Below are 24,823 nucleotides of genomic sequence, written 5' to 3' on the forward strand. Positions count from 1 at the left end.
TATCCTTTTTTTGTCTTTATTTCTTTTCTGGAGTAATGAAAATGTTCTATAATCTATTTTGAGTTGATTTTGCCTAAGGTGTGAGGTAGAGGTTGAGGTTCATTGATTTGCCTATGGCTGTCCAATCACTCCAGCACCATTTGTTGAAAAGTCTATCCTTCCTCCATTGACTGACTTTTGTGCCTTTGTCAAAAATCAATTATGCATATACATGTGAGTTCATTTCAGGATCTCAGAGACCTGCCAGACCCTGAACAATAGCTAACCCAGAAAAACATACCATATCTACTTACTGCCAAATGATTTCCTGATGCTTCTATTTCCCACCATGAATTGAGATTGACAGTTCTAATACTGCCCCAAGCCTTGTCTGTGTCTCCAGGATATGAGAGGATGAAATGACGCTGTTTTTTCCCATTGTTCCTAGAGTTCTATTTCGAGATCCTTGTTATTCCTCTTGGACTCCATCCATTATCTAAATCAGCATTTTTCCAATCTCTCTCTCCCTCTCTCTTTCTCTCTCTCTCTCCTTCTCTCCCACCTTCCTCCCTCCACCCCGCCCTCCTTTTACATTTTGCTTGGAAGCCTTATATGTGAAACAAATCAAAGAGTATATATTCTGGCTGAACCAGAGGTGGGGCAGTCAGGGTCTCACTCAGCTGTCTTTCTCCCCAGTCTGGATAGAGCACAGGTTGAAAACCACTGATAGAACAAAGATAATTCATGTTATTAGCAAGATATGAAAAAGAACCAGAAAATTTAGGATCAACTCTGTGGATCTTTAAGAGATCTCCTTTGGTATAATTGAAGCAGAGAACTTCAGTAGAGGATAGTCCAAGAAAATTAGGGTACACAGCTTCTCATTGAGGTAGAGGAAAAAGTGGAGATAAAGGAGAAGAAGAAGGGAGGAGAGGGACTTATTTTTCTAATATTGAGAGTGCTTTTTGGTGAGAAAGAAGGGGCAGGAAAATATTTAGTCTACTTATAATGGAAAGAGGAATAAACCATATTCAGAAACATGATATTTTAGTCCTTGCTAATTAGTACTGGGACATTGAACAAGTATTTGAGTCTTGATTTCTTCAATAAAATGAAGACTTTGGACTGGATAATATGTAAGTTCTCTTCCATCTCTGAAACTATCATTTGGGATTCTCAGAGTAATATTTAATGATCAAAAACACAACAAAGGCAACTATATCAAATAGACTCCTCAACAAATCACCAGTTGAAGATTTCAGCACCCCACTCTCAATAATGGCCATAACAACTAGGCAGGAGACTAACAAGGAAATATAAGATTTGAACAACCCTATAAACTAACTAGGGCTAACAGATATATATATATGTGTATATATATATATATATATATATATAATACTCCATCCAACAACAGCAGAACACACATTCTTCTTAAGTGCACATGAAACATTCTAGAGGATAGAATAGATAGGCCATAAAACAAGCCTCAATAAATTTAAAAGATTGAAATCATACAAAGTAGGTTCTTCAACCACAATGGCATGAAATTAGAAAACAATAACAGAAAGAAATTTGAGAAATTTACACATATGTGGAAATTAAACAGCACCCTGTGGAATAACCAATGGGTTAAAGAAGAAATCACAATGGAAATTTGAAAATACTTTGAGATAAAGAAAATGAAAACACAACATACCCAAACTTATGGGATGCATAAGAAGGAAATTTATATGAAATATTGAGAATATAGTAACTCATGGAAACAGAAAGTAGATTATCAAGGACTTGGTGGAAGGAAAAGGGGCTGTGATTGCTAAAAGGTATGGGGTTTCTTTTGGGGGTGATTAATATATTCTGAAATTAGTGATAATTGCTGCACAACTCTGTGATTATACTAAACCCACTGAACTGTAAACTTTAAAAGGCTGACTCTTATGGTATGTGTTTTATATCTCAATAAAGCTATTATTTTTTAAAAAGTACCACAATTAAATACTTTTAATATGATTTCTGTGCAGGTAACCCTATAGAGCAATACAAATGTATAATGTATATAATAATATTCAGTATATAATGATGTTTATACATGTAAGAGATATTTTTGTAGCAGTTTTACTCTATTACTATATTCTGATTATAAATGAATCATAAAAGTTAAACTTCCACATAATACAACTCCATTTTAGTAGAAAGAGCTCAGGATTGAGAGCCAGGTAATGTAGGTTCTAGGCCTAGCTTTGCCATTTAAATTCTCTTCTGTGGATCTTTGCTTCTGTATCAGGAAAATGAGGAAGATTTGGACTATAAGACCTAGAAAGTCCCTTCTAGTTAAAAAATTCTATAAAATATAATTACAACTATTGTGTTTTTTCTTCAGTTACATCAAAGCAACATAAATGGATCAGACACTGTCAAATTAGTGAAATCCATGGTTATTTTTCAGGCAGTACAAAAGGGCCCTTTAATGTGGTGACCACTCTGAGTCCCACTATACTGAACCACTGGGCCTCAGTATTCACCCCTGCTCTTATTCATATAATAGACCCTATGGTGTAGTTGCTTGATGGAAACAATGATTTGAGAAGACTGTTCTAAACTTTTATCTCAGAGGAAGGAGGGATGGGCCTAGGAGTAGAATCCTGAGGGGACTCCACTTTTCAGCTGCTGTGACTTGAAATGGGCAGGCTGAGCTGCAGGCAATGGAGAGAATCCATAAGACTAGACCTAGGCTTGAACTTATATACTTCCATCAATTTACAGAGTATTCAAAGTGAATTTTTTGTATGGGTAGGACAATGTTAAGGAAAGGAATTATCTCAACATTTTGTTTTTGTTGGTTAATATGTAGAAATACAGAAACGCATATTGCTTAACAATACAAATAATTTGCACCTGAAATTCATTTGTTTGGTCCCTTGGAGACTCACAGAACAAAATGTTTGTAAGAAATACAGCTGTGCTGGCTATGCTATTGCATTAGAGAAAACAAAAAGTTGGTCTCTGGTCCAAGGAACTTATAGTCCAAAGGCTGTCAGGGAAGAGTTTTAAGAAACCTGGCTGCTAGTTTGGGTTTGCTATTTCCCAAACATGCCCTGTACTGTTATAACGGTGTGGCTTTGCTCTTGCTGCTTTTAATTTTTAAGCTGGAATACCCATTCTCTTCAATAGCCATCAAAAGCCTACCCAGCTTTCAAGGTCCCACTTAAATGTCACCTCCATAAAGCCTTCCCCACCTCCTACCTTAACCCAGTCAATAAGACTTTCCCATCTTTGTGCTCCTGCAATCTTTTCCTTAGTTTCTTAATTATACATTACTCCAGTCCACTTGCATTGGTATTAGGGTTAGTTATCTCTGTGACTTAAGGGGCCAGTACCTTGCTTTATTCATCAAATCATCTTCCCAAGCACTTATAGGATGACAAAAAATGTCTGGAAATGTAGAGGAAAATGTATATTTAAATAATGCTAGTTCTATTTTCAATTCATATTTTGAATATATTTTCCTTCAATCCACAGACAATTTTCTGGGCAGTGTCTCCAAATTTAAAGCCATGGGCAATCATTAATTTGAAAAAAAATGTTAAATAAATGAAAAATTTTCCCTATGTTTCTAGACTTATTGAGTATCTTTAATATAATTCCTTCTCCAAAGGAGGTCATCAAAATTTTTTTCTTGAATCATACTGGTTATATTTAAACTCTGCACTTCTTTTTTCTTATCTGTAAAATGAAAGTGCTATTTGCCCTATATTTTTCAGTATTATTAGGAGGGTAAACGAGAAAATGGCTATGTAAAAGAATAAAGTAGTATGGAAATACAAAATATTGTTCTCATTAACTATCCAAGGATTTATTTTGTGTTCGTATTGTAGCACTCGAGTATGTGCACTTTGGCTAACCCCATCACAGCTGCATTAAAGAGATTCTGCATTAGCTGCTTAAGGGGGAAAGTCACGCTGCTCATTACAGTTTAGGGCCCCAGCCCCAGCCATCAAAAGTTATCAAAAGGATGCTGGAATTTCAAGTTTGTTTCCAACTGCGCAGGAGGAAAGTCGTGTCTTCAGCCACCTGCTTCCTGTCTCCACCGTGACTCACACCTTTAAGGTCCACATGGACTGAAGGTCAAATATAATCTGCTCAGGCCTACTGTCCAGGGACCTAGATGGTGCTAAGGCCCAGGTAGCTGAGCAAAAAGAGGAGCAGGAAGCTGGGACCTGAGCTTCAGTGGGACTGAGTCATAAGATACTTTTTAGCTTATTCAGAAAAACCTGTTCAATCACCAGCGATACATAGCATGAGGCTATTACCTCCAAATAGGATGTACTGAGAGGGACACAACATCATTTCTATGCCTTTCTGGCTCCAAATGCATAACCTGAATCTAATCATTAAGGAAACATCAGTCAAACCGAAACTGAAGGACATTCCACAAAATAACTGGCCTATATGCTTCATTCTACAAAATACTGGCTGAAAGACCAAGAAAGACTGAAGAACTGTCCTAGATTAAGAAGGCTAAAGAAACATGACAATTGAATATAATATAATATGTGATCCTGATTGGATTCTGGATCAGTAAGAGGATACTATTGGGTCAACTGATGAATTTTGAATATGGGGTATAGTATATACTCACATTGTGTTGTTAAATTTTTGGATTTTGATAATTGTACTATGGTTATGTAAGAAAATATCCTTGTCCTTAGGAAATATGCACTAAAGTATTTAGGGATTAAAGAGGCATGATTTCTTTGATTTAAATGGTTCAGAAAAATAGTAAATGTATGTATGTATGTATATTTGTGTCTACTATAGAAAGAATGGAGAATACATGTATATATATAGGGAGAAAATGAAGCAAATGAGGCAAAACAATCAATTGGTGAATCTGTGTAGAGTATATAGATGTTCTTTATATTATTCTTGAAATTCTTCTGTAAGTTTGAAATTATATCAAAATAAAAAGAGAAATTAGTGAAAATTGTACCAAAATTTAAATATTTATTTAATTTAAAAGTTTTCCCTAGAAAATGATATAATTTACAACTTAATGTTTGTTTGCTTAACTGTCTTCAAAAGTAATTTAAAATGTAAAATGATGCAATGAAAATTCAAGAGTTAAAAAACAGTGAGACTGTGACACAGCTGCCATCTGTGAGCTTGTTCTATTCATTCAGTGGTTAAATTAGTTTTTAGAACTGTGTTAAAAAAAAAAGAAAGAAACACAAAAGCCTGCATGCCCAACCAGGAGAAACAGTTTAATACGGCCAGCACTCACCACAGTGGGCTGCTGGATGATCAGTCCTCAGCCTATAGCTCATTGTGTCTTAAATGAACCTGACACGGCAGTTGAAAAGCTGAATGACTCAAGTGTACAGGCCAAATGTCCAAGCTGCCTCCAGATGGAAGGGGATAGGTCATGCATACTGGGAAGAAGGCAGGGGCAGAAAGGCACAGGGAAAAGATACAGTAAGAAGCAGGTTCTGTGTGGCGAGTACAGAGGTGCAGAGGTAGGCTACCCCCCATCTTGGAATGCCCATACTAACAAGCTTTGTTGCCCAGGAGAATAACTGAAATCTGACTGTAAAAGCAATTTTCATCCATCTCACAATCTCAGTGTAGCATTAGATACACAGCTAGTTCATAGATCCTCCTTTGGGAAAACCAAAGAGATCAGCGGGACAATCAGAAGGTTCTGATCTGGGTCAAAAGTAGTCATTAAAGGTAATAGAAGAGGCCTTAGGAACGATGTGTCAGGCAATGGCCAGATTAACCAGGAAATTAAAAGACTGATGCAGAGAAAAGGAAGTGAAAATGTGTGTCAAGCAGTGGTGTGCTGTTAAATGTTTAACAAGTGACATTCCGGGATGGAGTAGGGGACAACCTTGATTTGTAGTGTTTGCCAATTTACAAGGTCTAAATACTCCCACCATGCTGAATTCAAGTTACCAATGTGATGCCACAGAACACAGAGTTGGGAAGAGATGTGCACAATCAGCTCACTCAAGCTAGTGGGAACTGGCCTCCAGCACATCACTGGCAGTGACCTGGGTTCTAATTCCAGCTCTGTTACTTACATAGCTGTTACTCTAGTAAGTAACTTAACCTTTCTGGTTCTCAACTTCCTCATCTATAAAATGTCAACCTCAAAAGATTGTTGAGAGAATTAAATGAAAGTAATTTGTCTCCATCTAAGTTCTCTTCTAACTATGACTAGCTAAGATTCTGTGATTGCGTTGGTTATGTTGGTGGTTTTTTTCTTTATTCACTTCACACCAAGTCTCATTAGCAGCAAAGAGACAAGAGAATCCTAGAGGAAGCTGCTCCAGAGTATGGTTATTAAAGCAGAAACCACATTCACATCTCCACCAGGATGAGCAGTGACCACTCCAAATTTTCTATACTTGAGAGTTTTCTGGGTGTGAATCTGTTTAGAAAGTGGAGCTAACAAGTTTAGACACTTCTATTATTTTAATTTTATGTGTATGTGGGATGGCTTGAGGAGTGCAAATGGTGCCCATGGCCAATGAAATAGATGTGTGCCCTCTATTCCTATACTGCACCAAAATCTGCCTGTTAATTAAAAATACAAAGTCACACTAGGGTCTATTCATTCACTGATATTCTGCAAATCTAAAAATGGCAACTCAGTGCTAAATTTCTTTGTTTACTATTTTTATGCGATTTCCATTGACTGGTTCCAGGGGACATAATTTGCCCACAACACCCTCTTTGCTATGCCTCTGAAAATGAGGAGTGGGCAAGTGCTAAACCATCCTCCAGCCATTGCTTGGTGATACCATTGGCTCAGAGTATTTGGGACGTTGGGATCTCTTCCTTTTGGCTAAACACAATGGGAAGTAAATAAAACAGAGGTCAGGGAAAAAATAAAAGTGACTGTAAGCTTGGTCACTGCTGGAATTCCCAGGACTTCAGGCTAATCGAGCCAGATGAAGGAGTATTCTGGCCTTTATGTGTTATTGAAGTAGAATGGAAGAGAAAACCCTCACCCAGACCTTTAAGAAACTTACAAGACGGGGACTGGGGCCCGAGTGCAAAGGGGTTTAGTAAGGTATAAGAGACATAATACCTTGTGCTTCCGGAGGCTGCCAGGACTGGTGGGCGTAGAGATGGGAGACTGCTTAGACTTGGGGGTAGAGAGCTGGCTGCTGGAGGTTCCGTTTGCTAACCCAAGGCAAGAGAAAAGGAAGGGATAAAAATCAACAGTATAGAAAGGAGCATACAAAGGAGCAAGTTATCCTTCCCCTCTGAAGACACTAAGAACATTCAAACAAGGTACACAGACAGCCACAGTGATTTGATGAGTAGAACAAAGGTGAAAAGAAATGCATTTCTCAGAGGAGTAGAACTGCAATCCTATGTTAATCGAATCTCTGAGCAATGCAAGGTGGTAGTCCTCCCACCCTTTCCCTGAGTGCTTCCAAATCACAGGGGTCTGCGTCTTTTCAAACCTTTTCATATTCATTCTCAGATTTGACCCTAACAACATCTCTGGAAATAGTCTGGGAAAGTATTATTTGGCTTCAATTTTATAGGTGAGAAAAGTGAGGCATGAATAAGAAAGGGGAAGAAATATGGGTGATTCAACCCAGGGCACATCCTCTTTGGTGGAGGATGATGTGGCAAGTGAAGGATAGCTCCACTGTCAATCTCCCCTTCCGCATCTTAATCTCTTTCCCCCGACTCTTTCTTTGCTACCTTCTCCTGGGTGAAAAGAACAGAAGGAAAGAAAGACAAGGGAGCTAGTCAGGAAGAATAACGAATGAGAAAGTTGAGGAGAAATAGAAAGTGAAACATAAAGAAAAGCTGAAACAGCTAAATGGGCAAAATGGAGAGTCAGAAAAGAGAGAGAAAGCAATCAGGAATGGAGGACAGAGGAGACAAGGAATGTAGGGTAAGAGATTAGGAGAAGAGAAGAATGAGGAAGTTGAAATAGAGAAAGGTGAAGAGACTGAGAAGGGCAGATAAGGGTGGCCAGAGTAAGGGTGCTCCCCCATTTCTCTCTAGTCAATAAAATACTGAAAGTAAGAGGGCACGTGAGGTTGTTTATGGAGATCATTTAGTATTTAATCTTTATATTCTACTGTATTTTCAAATTACTTTATATTCCTGTGATATTGAGCTTTTTAATATCCAACCATGAAAAAGAAATGCAGTGCATTGAAATGAAACAATTTAACCACTTTCAAAATGGGTTCATGTTCAGGCATCTCATGCTAAAGTAATTTTTTTAAGTCTAAAGACCCATATTGCTAAAAAAAAAATTCTGAAATGTGCTTTATACAAAGGCACGTCTCCCCAGAGGAGGTTGTGCTGGAGGGAGAGAAGGAAAGGGGGTGGGGAAGAAGGAGGAGGGAGAGGGAGGGAAGGAAGGAGGGAGGGAAGGAGAGAGAGAGAGAGAAGAAGAAGGAGGAGGGGGGGAGGGGAATAATTTAAAATAGGAGGAAAATAAGGCAGGAAGATGCCCTGAAAGTGTTACTGTTAGTCTCATAGGTGAAGCTTAAACTGCTGTATCATGAATATTCCTAAGGATATCCTTCCTGTGCACAACTTGCAGTAATGATCCCCTAGGATCTGGAATGTTCACTTCAAATGCACAGAAGGAAGAGACATCAGTATGGTGGTTGCTGAATTTATCCTAGTTCAAGAGAGCTGAAAAAATTGGCACTTAGGTATCCATTGTCTGGCTCTGCCTGTGTATTCACTCATTGAGAGGACTTCCTCCCTGTCAGGATTTCCTGGATGTCATTCATTTATTTAGCTAGGAATTACAGAGCACTTTTAATGAACCAGGCAAAGAATTAGACTCTGGGGTTTCAGGAATGAGTGGGTCACTTCATGGGGGAAGCTGACAAGAATCCAGTGGAATAAGTACTATGGCAGAGCCATGCATAGGGTGTTAAGGGAGCCCAGACACAAGGCTTTGAAATCAGGGGACTGGGGAGATGAACAAGAGGAGAAAACACATGACAAAATCTTGAAAAATGAATCAGGAATAGGCAAATCTATACATACAGAAAGTAGATTAGTGGTAGCTGGGGGTTGCCAGTGTGGCCTGGGGAGAAATGGAGTCTGCTAATGGGTATGGGGTTTCTTTTAGGGAGAATGAAAATGTTCTGGACTTATGTAGCAGTGAATGTTGCACAACTTCTTGACTATACTAAAAACCCATTGAATTGTACACTTTAAATGAGTGAATTCTATGGTATGTGAATTTTATCTCAATAAAGCTGTTTTTAAAAATGATGAATAGGAGCTAGTTAGGCAGAGAGGGTAGAAAAGATATTGTAGACATTAGAATTGCAGTAACAGGAGCAAAAGCAGGGCATGGTCTTGGATTGGTAAAAATGTGAAAGAATACAGCATGTGCGGAAGTGCAAATAGCTCATTTTTCTCAAGCATAGGTTACTAGCAGTAAATTCTAAGAGATGAGGCTGGAGACAGAAAGTGTGGACCAGACTCTGGTCATGGAAAGATTTTAAGCTGGAAGTGATATGATCACATTTGCATTTCAAAACTTACTCCAGCTTCTGTGGAGGGGTAGGGTAAGGATAAAAGCCAAAAAAATTCGTTAGAAAATGATTGCATCAGTCCAGGTGAGAAGTCATGATGGCTTACACTAAGGCAGTGGGGATGGAGAGAAGGGAATAGACTTGATGGCACCACCTTTGTACCCAGCACTGTGCTCAGGACACAGTGGTGCATAGGGACCTAGAGGTCAAATAAGCTTAGAGTATCATGTGCACATACCATGTAAGCCGCTCAAAGAAGAATGTGACATGTGCGAAACAGAACAAAGAATATAGGAGTTAGGCTTTGCCAAGGGACTAGGCATTCTGGTGCATAAAGGAGGCACTCTGGGAAAGGCAAACCAGTCTTCAAAGCTACCATGAAACAAAGCAGTCAATTGTTCTTTGCAGGAAATGGAAGGCGTTAGGTTGAAAAAGTTGATGGACCACCTACAGGTGAGGGCCTCCCCAACAGGACCTGTCCTAGTTCATAGTAAGGAGCAATCATTCATAGTAAGGAGCAATCTTGGAGACCTGTCGGAGCCAACACAATGGAAGTCTTCCAAAAGAGCTCTGACCTCAGTCATGAGGTCTAATAGCTTTAGAAGTCCCCAGGTAAGTTCCTCTGGCACTTTGTTCCACTTGGTCACTGTATTATAGAATTCCCAGATCCTAGTTTCCCAGCATTTGTTTACTACACTCCAAAATGAAAACTGTCTTTTTTTACCTACAGACTTACCTAGCTGAGAATGGACCTTTCCATCCTCACTGGCTTTGCCAAAATGTGGAAAATTGCATGTGAGTCAGTTTTGACCTATTGGCTTTTGATCTGAATATATATGCTCTTCTGCAACTTCAAATACTGTTCTCAATATCCTCTGAAAATCTTTTACCCAAAAACTCTGGGGGAAATACTTAAATACATATTCCATGTATGTCTTTCTATATAGTCTCTGTATATATTTATATGTTTATATATGTTCCCCCAATTCTTCCCCACCCCCACCACAGCAATCTTAAACTACCTGTAAATAAAGGATTTGTCATCAACATTCAACAAGAATTTTGGAAATTACTTTTTAACGATTTAACTGCCACTTACTGTACTGTTTAAAAAAAATGCAGATACTTTCCCAGACTGCCCCAATAGAATGGAACTCAAAGATGAGCATAGAGAAATGAGAAAATATAGACAAATACAGGAAAATGTAGATTCCTTACAAGCTGAAGGGGCCCTTACATTTATAGACCAAATAGAAATGTATTCATATGCTTATACTATCTATGGGTTCTGTGAGAAAAGTCTAGGCGAGTGCCCTTCGATATGAATTTTGGAGCCAATTCCTATAAACTTCAAGTAAATGAAGCAGCAGGAAATAATAAAAAATAGGGTCTGATGAACAAAGCATGGTTTTGGATTGGTAAATCCATGTGGAAATCTGTCACATTTCAGTTACAGAATTAGCACCACTATTTGATATACTTCATTTCCTTCATTCTTCTTTACTGAATGTCCTTAGTACTTGTCTCTGAGCTTCCGTTTCTTAGCTGCAATTTGGGAATACCTTGGGGTTCTTCTCTCTTTGACTCATCTCTCTTTCATTTTCCTCCTCAGAACTACAATACTGTCTCACTGTTGTCACCTTTTATTTACACCTAATCTAAAAACCTTTCATTACTTTCTTCTCTTTTCTTAGTTTGTTTATTTCTCCTCTACAGCAAGGAGTGTCAGGAACCTTTTAATCTTCTAGGCCACCTTACTGATAAAAGTAGGATAATAATTAGTTTATGGAGTGTCTACGATGGGCCATTCTCTCTCTCTCTCTCCCTCTCTCTAACACACACACACACACACACACACACACACACACACACACACACACACCTAGCATGCATGCATGGTTTTACTTAGTCTTGGTCTTATTTCAGATGAGGAAACAGAGGCTTGTTCTGATTAGGGGTAGAAAATCAGGATTCAAATACAGGTCTCTCTGATTCCAAAGTTTATGTGTTTTTTGTTTGCTTGTTTACATTGTTTGCTATACCACCCTTCCTTTTTAAAATAAATTGCTTCTGGACTCCTTCCTTATGACAACTTTCTGATGGGGAGAGGGAATGAGGGGGAAAAGTTGTGGCTGAGGAAAGAGAAAGGAATAAGAAGGCAGAAGCAGAAACCAAAGGTTATACGCATCTGCTGGGCTTCTAGCCTTTTTGATTTGTTTTAGATTAGAAAGTGGTTAGTGAGAGCTTTCATTCACCAAACCAACTGTTCATGTCATGGACAATAGCAGACAGAGCAGCCAATGAGGCCTGTAACTACCCTTGAGGCATGTAACTACTCTCACACGCCGCAGAGCTCTCTGGGAAGATGGTATCTCTGCCCTGTCTGTCACCCTCCTCAGCTGGTGTCTTTCAGCTGTGCAACAAAATTGCCAAGTTTGGCCCTGCTGTCTTGGCTCACTGGCTTATTTGAATGATTATGTCTGTTCTTGCCCCAGTGTTCCCCTTTAGCTTCCTGGCTCTGTCAGCCTTTCTTGTCAGAATTGGACAGGACAAGCCCACACTGGATGACTGGTTCAAATAGGCTGACTAACCTAGATTTATAGGGAACTAAATGGATGGGGAAAAAATGGATTCCAGGGAGTGAGGAATAAGATGGGGGGGAGGGTCAGTTCCCAGAGAACCAGGAGAGAATCCAATTTCTGGAGTGGGCGGCCAAGGACAGAGTGGAGTCACCAGCTAGGCAAAGTTAATGCTGAGCTCCCAAATTATGGAACCAAAGTGTAATGTTTTTTCTCTTGTCTAGAGGCTGGACTGATCCCTGGAGAGCAGTATACAGCTGCACAGAGGTGGGATATAAGTGGCCCCAGGTGTAAACATTAAGAGTTAGACATGTTATTATACATTTTCAAGTTTACATAGCCAGAGGCATGGGGAGAAATGGGCCAGCTTGGCTTCTGCTTTTCTCCAAACCTTTGCCTGGATACCAGACTGATTTGATGCTCATTCACTTAGACCATTCTAATATTAACACTTGAGACCAAATTGACACCAAGCCTCTTGGTTTGGGTTTGAGGTCTATTTTGAAATATTGCTCACTGAAAACAACTCCAGTCTACCAAGAAAGCCATGGTAATGATTTCAGAGCCCCTTTAATAATTAGAATTGTATTTCTACAATTCTTTTCAAAGTATTTTACCATATAGAATTCTCTTGAAACAGTATGACTTCCTTAAAGTGTATAAACTCTGCGTCTCCTCAGTAGAAGGGGGCTGCATGGATTTGCTCAAAGAATTCATTTCAAAATTCCATTAAGGTTAGCACATCACATAACTCCCTTTGTGACCTCTTATGATTGGCTCTTTGTCTTGTCTTCTTGAACACCCTAATGCCTCGCAGAGAGATCTCAACATACAATTCAGCCACATCCTCATTTTTCTCATATTCTAATCCAAAGGCACTCCATTTTCTCCCCACATATACAGGGAGTTTCTCTGGAAGACAAACCAAGTGGAACCAAGGCAGTTTCAATTTACTTCAGAGTAAGGTCAAGAGACTGAGGCAGTGATTTTCACACATTCATTCCAGAGAGCCCCTGGACAGAATGTCTTGATTGGTTTGGCTAATCGCTTCTACTCCCTGGAAAAGCTTTTGTCTCCCCAGATTCATCCATTAGGGAAACAAGAATTGAGGGCCCAGAAACAGTTCTTCACATATTTGATTATAGGGTTGGTTCTCAGGCCAATTCCAATCATAGGTTGTGAGATACTGTAACTTGAGAAGATGCAATTTGAACTTTAAATCTCTTCCCTCTAGTGTCTTGGATGTTACACAGTTGTGAATCCCTTTAATAAGGGGAGAGTAAGAGTCTTCCCTGTTGCAAAACAAATACATGTACCCAATTCTGCAATATTTTGACACATAAGCATTTTCCTCAAGAATGGGACATCTATAACAAGGCTGATGGAAGTGCCAGTATTATTTTCTCAGGCCTGACACTGCTGACAATATTTATCTCCTGTTGAAGGTTATTGTGCTCGGAACATGCTCCTGGTGGGACAAACCTGTTTTCAATGCACACTACTGGTTTTGGGGGCAGGAACTAGAACAAAATACACTGCTTTTAATTTGTGGAAAGAACACAGGCTTTGGAATCAGACAGACAAGGTTTTAAATCCTGGCTCTCTCTGAGCCTCAGTTCCCCCATTTGTAACATGTGCACAACAACATATATCTCAATGGTTGTTGTTTTGAGGATTACATAAGAAACTATACATAAAATGCTTAGCCAAGTGCCTGGCACATAGGAAGTACTCAATAAATAATATCTTCTATTGGTTTTACTACCACTACTACTAGAAATGGAAGGAATTAAGAAACTATGCAAAACATAGTTACTGGGTTAGGGACTCCCGTTCCAAAAGGGATGGGGTACCAATCTATACAGGCTGAGGACTAATTCTTTGACCTGCAGGTCAGGCATTAGGGGACTGAAATTTTCATGAGTGAAGCCCATTACTTCTGGTTCTTGCATTTTATGGTTTTGCTCCCCAAAACACAGACCTTGGCCCTCTGCTCTTCTCTCTTTACACCCTCTCAGCATTGCCATAGAAGTCAATATACATGATACAGAGCCATCAAAGATTTTGGAGCAGTGGTGTACCTTAACAAAAATGATGTTTTAGTTAGAGAAACACAGTAGCACCACATGACAGGGATAAGGGAGAGAGATTTGAAACAGAGATACAGGTTAGGAGTCTGGAGGAATCCAGGCATCAAGTGATGAGGGAAAGGAAGGGACTGTTGTGTGAGTAACATAGGAAGTGTTTCAAAGGCTCAATAACAACAGTATATGTGCTATGAGAGATTAAAAAGTGAGAACAGTCAAAATAGCATGCCAAGGTGCTCACCTGGGTAAGATGATGAGTCTATTGTCAGGTAGGAAGTTGGGAGGAGGAAATGATTTTGATTTTTTCAGACATGTTATATTTGGCACATATGAGCAGGTTGTTGGGTAAGCATTCATGGTTCTGGTGTTCAGAAGGAAGGTTGGGGCTGGAGATACACATTTAGGAGCCTCCTACCTGTACCATGATATCCTATATTCATCATCACCTCTGCTCCTTTGTTCATGCTTCCCCCCTGCCAGAAATTTCCATCTTCTTATGAATCCAAATATAACCCTCCATCAAGCATCAATTCTTCTAAGAAGCCTTCCCTTATCACCTTAGCCCCCGATGAGCTCTCTCTTCCATGAACTCTAGTAATTCCAATAGTACTTGCTGCCTGTATCTTTCACTCATTTGGCATTTAAGCAAATCATTGCCATTAACTCTTATTTAGCACCACAGTAGAGTGGTTAAAATAGTGGACTCTGGAGCCAGACTGCATGGATTCAAATTCCAGCTCTACCACGTACTAGCTGTATGATCTTAGGTAATTTAACTTTCATGTGCTTCAGTTGCTTCATCTGCAAAATGGGATAATACTACCTACTTCAGAAGGTAATTGTAAAGATTAAATTAGTTAATACATGTAAAGTGATTAGAACAGTTGCCCGGCACATAGGGAAAACTATATGAGTGTTTGTGGAAAAAAACATGAAAAAATAAAATTTTTTTCATATATACTGATTCAAATAAATAAATAAATAAAAGTACAGACTTTGTCTTATTATTCCTTTTTTTTTTTTCAGCACCTAGCACTACTAGGCATTACAAGAAAACTTTGGAGATTCAATTGTATTCAGCCCAATTTCCAGGCTAGGAAAGGCTGATGGGACTCCTGTTGTAAGAAGATGAGTCAATATCACCATATCCCATGCCCTCTGGGGTGCTCAGTGGCCCCCATTATACTGCTTGCACCAACCATTTCCTAAGTGGCAGGCCAATGGCAAAGGAAAGGATGCCTTAGACGTAGGGCAGTTCTTCCACTTAGCTGGACATAGGCTGTGGTTTTAGAAAGAATCAAGATGGAGGGAAGCACAAGGTAAGTTTTTCTCTTTCCATAGCTTGACCAGAGGCACAGCTTCCCCTTTGAGTGATCATCAGGGAGCTGATGGAATGTCTAGTACAAAGTCTAAAACAAAGGTACCTAATTACTCATGGCACTGTGCTCAAAACAGCATGAAGAGAATGACATAGACACTTCCCCACCCCTGTCTCCACTCAACCCTGGTGTGGGGGTGGGAGGAAGGAAGCAAAGAAGCAAAGACTATCCAGTTGAGACCTTTGCATTCACCAAACTGGAGATCCCACACTGTGCCTCAAGTCAGGGAGATACTGCAAAGAATTCCTGCCTGGAAGTCAAGCGAGCTGGGACCTGGGTCTTGGATACTTAATAGTTGTATGATACTGGGACATCTGCAAGTACTGAATCTCTTTGTATCTTAGTTCCACAATAAAAAAAGGATAATTATTCTTTTCCAACCTAATTCATGGTGTTTTATTAGGGGACAACTGAGATGATGAATTTGGAAATGCTTTGCAACATGCAGAGCATTCAAAGCATGTAAAGCATCATTATCTTGAACCTCTCCTAGATGGAAATGAAAGATATTCTTGCACAGTAGCCATTATTCACATGTGGCTCTTGAGCACTTGAAGTGTGGCTAGTCAGAATTGAGATGTGTTATAAGTGTAGAATATACACCCATTTAAAAAAAATGTCAAATAGCTTATTAATTTCTTATATTGATTACATGCTGAAATGATAGCATTTTGGATGCATCAAGTTAGGCGAAATTAAACCTATTTTTCCTTTTAATGTGGCTACTAGAAAATCTAAAATTCATATATGGTATGCATTATGTTTCCACTGGACAGAGTTGGTCTAGACTGTCATGTTCTGGAAGGTCAAAACAACCAGGTCCCTCTATTTTAGGTAATTCAAAGCAGGCTGTTCAAGTCAGAAGTGAAGGACCCCAGGATACAGTCCTCAAATGGGCCCCCTACTGCTTTGTGCCCCTTGACCTCTCCTTTCAAAGTCTATATATTTTGGTAGAGAGGTCATTCTTGGGAGTTTGCTAACAGGGAAGGTTTGACTTTCATGAATAAGTGAACATAGGTTGGAGGAAGCTGGGTGGGGAACATTGGGTTACTACAACAGTGACTAATTGTTGCAGAATAGCCAACTAATTACACATTACAATTCTCTCAGCTTACCAGCATAGGTAATTAGCTTCCTTGGAGGGAAAGAGAGAAAGAAAGAAAGAAAGAGAGAGAGAGTGAAGTAAGTTAGAAGGAAGGGAGAGAGAAAGAGAGAGAGAGAGAGAGAGAGAGAGAGAGAGAGAGAGAGAGAGAGAGAGAGAGAGAGAGAGAGAGAAAAGAGAAAGATGGAAAGAAAGAAAGAAAGAAAGAAAAAGGAAGAAAGAAAGAAGAAAGAAAGGGAAAGAAAGAAAGAGAGAAAGTACAGGAAGGGAGGGAGGGAGGAGGAAGGGAAAGAAAGAGAAAAGATTTCTTCCTGGCAACTAGTTACTTTATCCTTTTAATTCAATTCAATTGGGGGGGGGGGGTTAGGTTGTTATATAAAGGGGTTAGGTAGTTACATAAAGAGAAAAATTAACACATTAATGACTAAAATGGACACAGAGAAAGACACTGGGAATGTCTTCCTTAAGTTCTGCCGAAGCAAACTTACCTTTGCCTATCAAGAGGGTAAATCCTGAGTTAATCAAACTGTGGCACTGCACAAGCTTTCCTTAGTTCCATAAGAAACTCCTGAACTCAGATTTTGGCTGCCTACCATAGCCCATTGGCTTACTTCAAAAACAGACTGACAAATGACACATGGATTCTAACAGGCCATCAGCTGTGCCTAGTGAGCATGAGCTCCCTAAAACAATATTATATGGACAATCAAATCCTTCCTTAACTTCAGTTTAGGGCTTAGCAATAGATATTCCATTAGGTACAAACCCTATGTTGGCAGGAGAGGGGACTGAACTTGAAGGGAATAAAGGAGAAGGATTTTTATTTATTCATGGAGCAGATTAGAAAAGAGACAATTTAAGGTCTAAGAACAAAGGAATCAAGTTATGATGTAAATAACCCAAACAGCATCAATTTACTAAACCTCATGCCAAACTAGACCCAGATATTAACTGAACCATGAATTGGACCAAATACACACACACACACACACACACACTCATGTATATGTATGTATTTTTACAATCTAGCAAAAGCGTTCAAACCAGAATCAAACCTGTATATTTTCTAATGAATTAGAACATCAAAACATTCTTTTTGCTCAAAACAAATTGAGCCGATGTTTCATTTGGTTTGAGTTCTTGCTAAAGAGGGCATTACTGGCTTTTTTTTTTTTTTTGCCTTCAAAGAAAAGTAGTTAATTCCTTGGAAATAGCATGTCTATCACAACCTTCAGTTACTCAGGTTGAATGAAAGTATGTGAATACATCTAAAGGCCCCTGATCCAAGAAAGACTAACACAGGAAGGAAACAGGGTGGTACAACCATGTACTAGAAAAGAACAAGGAATTTCAGCCCTACACAGTGTCATTATTCTTTGGCTAAATATATACATATATTAAAAAGAAGAAAATTCATTTATTAAGCCCCCACTATATGTCAAATGTTTTGATATGCTCTTAACATGCATCATCTCATTTAATTCTCAAAGAATCAAGGAATGCTATGAAATGGGCATTGTTATCCCTATACTAAAGATGAGAAAACCGGGTTTCAGACGTATTTAAACACAGGTAAGAAAATCTTGGGATTCAGACACATAGCCTGGGCCCTTTCCATTATACCAGCTACTTGAATTTTGATTGTTTCTATAATATTAAAAAGCATTTGTAGTAATAAAATGTGAATACCACATTATGGCGCATTGATTAAAATTAACTATCTACATATTCCAAAACAATAGCCCATTTTTATGAAATATCACAATCTTAAACAGACTACCTTTTTCTCTTGTTACTCCTACAATTTTCCTATCAATTAAGTTTTTCTTTCTTCTATCTTTTACCTCCACTGTAGTCATTATTAGTCCTTTCCTTCTGGTAACTTTAGGTTTAACTTGCTCTTCTTTTTCTAGTTCCTCCAGATGTGAAGTTAAGCTATTGATTTGAGTTCTTTCTTCTTTTTCATATAGGTATTCATAGCTATAAATTTTCCTCTGAGCACAGCCTTTGCTGCATCCCATACATTTTGGTATGTTGTGTTTTCATTTTCATTTGTCTCAAGATATTTTCTAATTTTCCTTGTGTTTTCTTCTTTCACCCATTGGTTATTTCACAGTGTAATTGTTTAGTTTCCACATATTTGTGAATTTTCCAATTTTCCTTCTGTTATTGATTTCTAGCTTCATTCCATTTTGGTCACAGAAGATGTGTCATACCATTACAACCTTTTCAAATTTATGAGAACTTTTCTGTGGCATAACATGTTTTCTATCCTGGAGGATGATCCATGTAAATGTGTGAAGAACTTGTATTCTGCTAATGTTGGATGGAGCGTTCTGTATATGCCTGTTTTGTGTAGTTTGTTTATAGTATTGTTTAAGTCCTCTGTTTCCTTATTGATCTTCTGTCTAAATATTCTATCCATCATTGAAAGTGTTGTATTGAAGTCTCCAAGTATTATTGTACATGCATCTATTTCTCCCTTCAGTTTGTCAATGTTTCTTTTATGTATTTCTGGGTTCCATGGTAAGCATTTATGTTTATAATTGTTATATCTTCTTGGTACATTGCCCCACATTAATATATAATGTCCTTCTCTGTTGCTTGTAACATTTTTTTGACTTTGAGGCTATTTTGTCTGATGTTAGTATAGCCAACTCAGCTCTCTTTTCGTTACTATTTGCACGGAATAATTCTTTCCATTCTTTCACTTTCAACCTATTATTTTCTTTAGGTCTAAGGTGAGTCTCTTACAAATAACATATAGTCAGATCATTCTTTTTTATCCATTTTGCCAGTCTCTGTCCTTTGAATCAAGAGTTCAATCCACTTACATTTAGAGTAATTAGTGATAAGGCGGGACTTACTTCAGCCATTTTGTCCTTTATTTCTTGCAGGTCTCACACTTATTTTGTCCCTCATGTCTTCCATTGCAGTCTTTTTTATTGGATGGTTGATCTTTGGCAAGAAATGACTGATCTCCTTCTCATTTCCATTTCTGTATGTATATTTAAACACTTTCCTTGTGGTTACAGTAGGGCTTGTATTTAATGTCCTCTATCTATAACAAACTAGGTTGAAATGATAACAACTTATCTTCAATAGCATAATCTGTTTCTATATCCCTCTATTCCCCCTCTTTATGTTGTTTACACCACAAATTACCTCTTTTTATTTTGTATGCCCATAATATAGGAATATGATTTTTTCTTCAATAGTATTCTACATCTGGTAAGAAATAAAAAGTCTAGTTACATACCATGTGTGCAATAATACCGGCATTTGTATTTATCCATGTAGTTACCTTTATTGGAGACCTTTATTTCTTTGCATGGATCCCCACTACTATCTACTGTCCTTTTCTTACAATCTGAAGTCCTCTCTTCGACATTTCTTGTAGTGTAGGTCTCGTGGTGATGAACTCCCTAGTGTTTGTTTATCTGGGAATGTCTTAAATGTTCCCTCATGTTTAAGGGCAGTTTTGCTTATAGAATTATTGACTGGTAATTTTTTCCTTTCAGCACTTTAAGTATGAGGTACCATGGCCCTCTCACCTCCATGGTCTCTGATGACAACTTGGCATTTAATCTTAACAAAGATCCCTTGAAGGTGGTTTGTTGCTTGCTGTATTCTGCATTCTCTCTTTACCTTTGACATTCAACATTTTGATTATATTATGTCCTGGACTAAGTCTCTGTTTTTATCCTGTTTGGAATTCCTTGGACTTCTTGGATTTGTATATTCATATCTTACATCAATTTTGGGAAGTTTACAGCCATTATTTCTTCAAATGTTCTTTTGCCCCCCTTCTCTTCCTTTTCTCCTTCTGGGAATCCCATAATGCATATGTTGGTATGCCTAATGGTGTCCCATATGTCCCTTAGGCTCTGCTCACTTTTTTTCTTTATTTTTACCATCTGCTCTTCTGATTTAATTTCAATTTTCCTGTCTTCTAGTTTGGTGTTTCTTCTGCCTGTTCAAGTCTGCTTTTGGAAACCTCTACATTTTTTTAAATCTCTGTTATCATGTTTTTCATCCTCCAAATTCTGTTTCCTTCCAGTGTAAAAGTTCTACCTTCTCCTTTTGTTTATATAACCTCTTCTTGATTTCCTTTAGTTCTATGTCCATGTTTTCTTTAGCTCATTGAACTTATTTAGGTGAATTGTCTTAATGTCTATGATCAGTTGTCCCAATGTCTGTGCTTCCTTTGTTGTTTTATTTTGTTCCTTTAAATGGGCTATCTCTGTTTCTTGATATGTCTCATGAACGTTTGTTGAAGTTTGGACATTTCAATATTTTGATCTGCTTATTCTGGAAGTCAGATTCTCCCACTTATCTAAGATTTAGTGCAGGTTAACTATGTTGAGGCTCTTCCTCAAAGTTTTGCCTAGTTTATATTGAATCTATAGAACAACTGTGGTTAACAGTTCAGTTCTTTTCAGGTCTCTCTGAGCCTATGTCTTGCCCTAGGTGTGCACAGTAACTTTCAATTATTCCCCAGTATGTGTACCTGTTTCCCTTCCAAGAAAAGAGTTCCTCTCCCCAGCATCTCCTCCCAGGGTCCTGGGCTGTGTTCTGTGTTTTTATTACAGTTTTTCCTCCCTTGAAGTTGCAGTCAGTTCCACACCCCTCCCAATCTCTGGTCTAGCCTTTTCACTCCAGCTTCAGCTCTGGGTCCACTCTGCAACTCTATTCCTTAGCTCTCCCTTTCCTTTCTGCTTTTCTGTCTCCAGTATCTTTTGGATTAGTGTACACAGACCTATGCCCTGAGTCTGTTCCATGGAGTCAGTTGATGTCAATGTACAAAGACACCCAACATTTTCATTTAGGTACACCAGTAATCTGGCCCCAGGGACTCACCCTGGAAATGCACAAAAGTTGCCAAACCCCTGCTATGGAGAAGGCCAGGCCTCACGGAGCTGCACTTGAATGTGGTGAGCTGCCCAGCCACCACTTCGGGTAAATCAGTTCCCAGGACCCATACTTCATTGAATGTGTGCCAGTCAATGCTATATTTGCACAAACTGTCATGTGGATCCAAGCTGAGGGAGGGGTCCAAAGCAGTATATTTGTCCCATTGCTCTCCTACTGTTTTTAGGTGTTTTTTGTTCTCAATTCAGCATTTGTTGAGTTGTTCTCTAATCTCAATTGTCTTCATAGTTTTGAGAAAATTGATTTTACCCTTTTTTGTTTTTTTGTTTTGGTTTGTTTTTGCTATTATTAAGGAGGCATGTACAGTAGCAAGTCTTGCTGTCCTTCTAAAAAATATTTTATTTTTTTAACAAAGCTGTTTATAAAATTTTTAGAAAACACATAAATGTACAAAAGTTGAAATAAACACCACCCAGAAATAACCAGGTTTAGATGTTGGTATCTATCCTCCCAACCTTTTTCTATCAAACATATGCATATACATTATTGTTCCCCAGAATCAGATCATTTTCTGACCAGCTTTTTTCTACTTAACTATAAATTAAAAACATTTTACCATACCAGCACATGTTTTTGCATGTAATATTAATTTTGGAGTATGAAATATTACTTACTCTGCTTTCTTGATCACTCATTCCTTGGTTAAATGTGTATTAACCTGCATATGTCCTTTTCTAGTAGCTCAGAAAATTCTCAACATTGTTTGAAAATATTCTGTCTTCTTGCATCTCAAATAACTGTAGGGAAATTTTTGTGGTAATGGAAAACTATGTATTGCCTCGGATCCTCTTTCTGTTTATCTGACTCTGACTTTGCAGGAGTTATTTTACAACTCTCTAAAATGAAAATAACTGGTAACAATTGAAGATCATTCTTATCTATCAACATGTAAATTCTGTCTTGTCCAAGTTGAAAACCAAGACTTAGAGAAGGTAGTAAACTTCAAGGAAGTGGTGTAAACTACTTCTTAGAAAGACCTCTTTCTCTTTTCACTTCCATGTACTCCTCCTGACCCATCAGCTTGTAATGGCTCCTGAGTGAGAAGTGTAGGTGGGTGTGGAGAGGGGAAAATGCATATGTCAAATCTAAACCTTAACTAAGGTACTGTTTTACCTGATATCAGCTTTGCCTCTAAGAAATGTTGACTGAGTGGCTGCCAGGGACTGAGCTCTAAACAAAGTGCCATGGATTGGGCAAGGTCATGTTATACAGATCCTTCTACCCTTTGTGGCTGAAATCATGCAGAGATTCTTAAAGCTTTTCTAGATGCATCTGTGACATGAGCCCAAACATTCTGGAAATTGCCATGAAGGCTGTCTAGGATAGGAATTGGCTTTATTTCTGTTCATTACCTATCTGAAATAGATTCCAATTCTGCGAACTGAGAACACGACTTTAGAATGTTTGCTTCTAGGGAGTACGGACTGTTTATAATTCTGGTATATGCCAGTTGATATATCTGATATATGAAGTCTCCTTTCCCCCTCAAATTGGTGGCCCTGTTTATATTATTGGTGTACATATGTTCACATTCCTTCTCTTTTGAGAGAGAGCTCTGAGGTAGTGAGGACAAATCTTACCTGCCTAAGCCTGGGTTGGGATCTATTACAACTCTGTTAAATGTGACCAAATATTCCTGCTCTGTCTCTAACATCTTAGAATCAATAAAGTATGTGTTTTGTAAAAGAAGGGAAATTCTATAGGCAGTGTCCTCGAGATCAGTGATTTGGCATATGCTTAAACTCTATTTAATTCCAGGTGGTTGGGTTCATGTATGATGGATAATGTCAAATTGGATACAGTCTGTAAAAAGAATCTGTTGACTTTAAGCTGCTGCCACCTGAGAATTTCTAACTGATGGGTTGTGTGGTGGCTTAAAGTTGGTCCACAAATTTTTTGATACTCTTGCCTTCGATAGGTGAAGCTAATTTCCTCTCCACTTGAGTGTGGGATGGACTTAGGACTGCTTCTAATGAATAGAATAAATCAAAAGTGACAGTGTGCAACTTCATAGACCCAGTCCTAAAAGGCACTACACCTTCCTAAACTCTACTCTACTACACTCTCTATTGAAACACTTGCTCTGGGGGAAAAGTCTGCAAACAGCCATATTAGTGAACCATCCAGCCCCAGTTGAACCTTCAGAAGTCTGCAGCCCCTGCCAATATGCTGACTGCAACCAAAAAAAAGACCCTGAGCCAGAATCACTCAGCTAAGCTGCTTCAGAATTTCTGACCCAAAGAAACCATAAGATGCCATATGTTTGTTGTTTTGGGGTAATTTTTTATGCAGCAAGAGATAAGTAATACAGCTTAAAAGTTCCAGAATAACTGGTGATATTTCTGAAAAATGATTAGCTAAGGGACTGTTGCCAAACTTTATGAATCTTGGCCACATGTTCTACAGCCCGATTTTTTGCAAGATCCTGCTGAGAAACTGTACAGACAATATCATTCTCAATTCAAGTGTTAAAACATAGATATTTATAGTTTCAGCAAAATGAATTTGCTTAAATGGATTCCTTTCCTGTTCTGCACACTTGATCAAAATATCAACCAAGCACAGGCATTTTTATTCCTTCAACAAATGTTACCTAAATGCTTACTGGGTCTCTAGCACCATTATGGACAAATTAGGTGCTTCTATGCATCTATTCATTCACAAACATCAACTAGAGGCCAGGCACTATGCTCAGTGCTGAGGATACAAAAATGAATATGACACCTTGCCCTTGAGGGGCTCATTATTTTGTTGGGGAAGCAGGCAGGTAAACACATACTTTACAACACAGTGTGGTGAATGTTACCCCAGGGACAAGAATAAGATGCTACGGTGTTGCTGAGAATGGAACAACTATCTCCGTGTGAGGTCTTGAAAGATGAATAGGTGTTTTCAAGTAAAGAAGAGTGGTGGGGCAATGGATGGCATTTCAGGTAGAGATACAGTGTGCAAATACATGGAAGTACGAAAAGCATACACTGCCTTTTCACACTATAATTCTCTCTGCTTGAGAATAGAGACTGCTGGTGATACACATGCACCTGGCAGCATGAGGCAGGCCAGAGAGTTTCTTTTTCTAGGCCACAGGCATTTCAAAATCAACAGAAGTCTCAGGCTGCTCAAGCCACCTCAAATTGAAGGAGAGATAAAGAGCCCTTCTGCTCTGCCCCAAAGTTTTCAGGTTAGAAGAATTTTCATGTGAACCCTGACAAATGTGCAAGTCTTTTGG

General features: G+C 38.6%; 1 protein-coding gene across 6 annotated transcripts in view; it reads right to left on the reverse strand.

Annotated features, from left to right (window-relative positions):
* The window catches only part of DCX (doublecortin), a 152,567-nt gene that overhangs the window by 8,071 nt on the left and 119,673 nt on the right, over positions 1-24,823 (reverse strand). For 3 of the 6 annotated variants that reach the window (XM_037822560.1, XM_037822559.1, XM_037822561.1), the window contains one exon: positions 7,070-7,167. The exons of 1 other annotated variant lie outside the window; for it this stretch is intronic. In XM_037822560.1, the coding sequence (XP_037678488.1) occupies positions 7,070-7,167 (98 nt within the window). The remainder of the gene's footprint in view (positions 1-7,069; positions 7,168-24,823) is intronic. 2 more of the 6 variants (XM_037822564.1, XM_037822563.1) reach the window with 1 other exon arrangement.

Source organism: Choloepus didactylus, chromosome X, assembly GCF_015220235.1.
Source record: "Choloepus didactylus isolate mChoDid1 chromosome X, mChoDid1.pri, whole genome shotgun sequence".
NCBI classification, from domain to species: domain Eukaryota; kingdom Metazoa; phylum Chordata; class Mammalia; order Pilosa; family Megalonychidae; genus Choloepus; species Choloepus didactylus.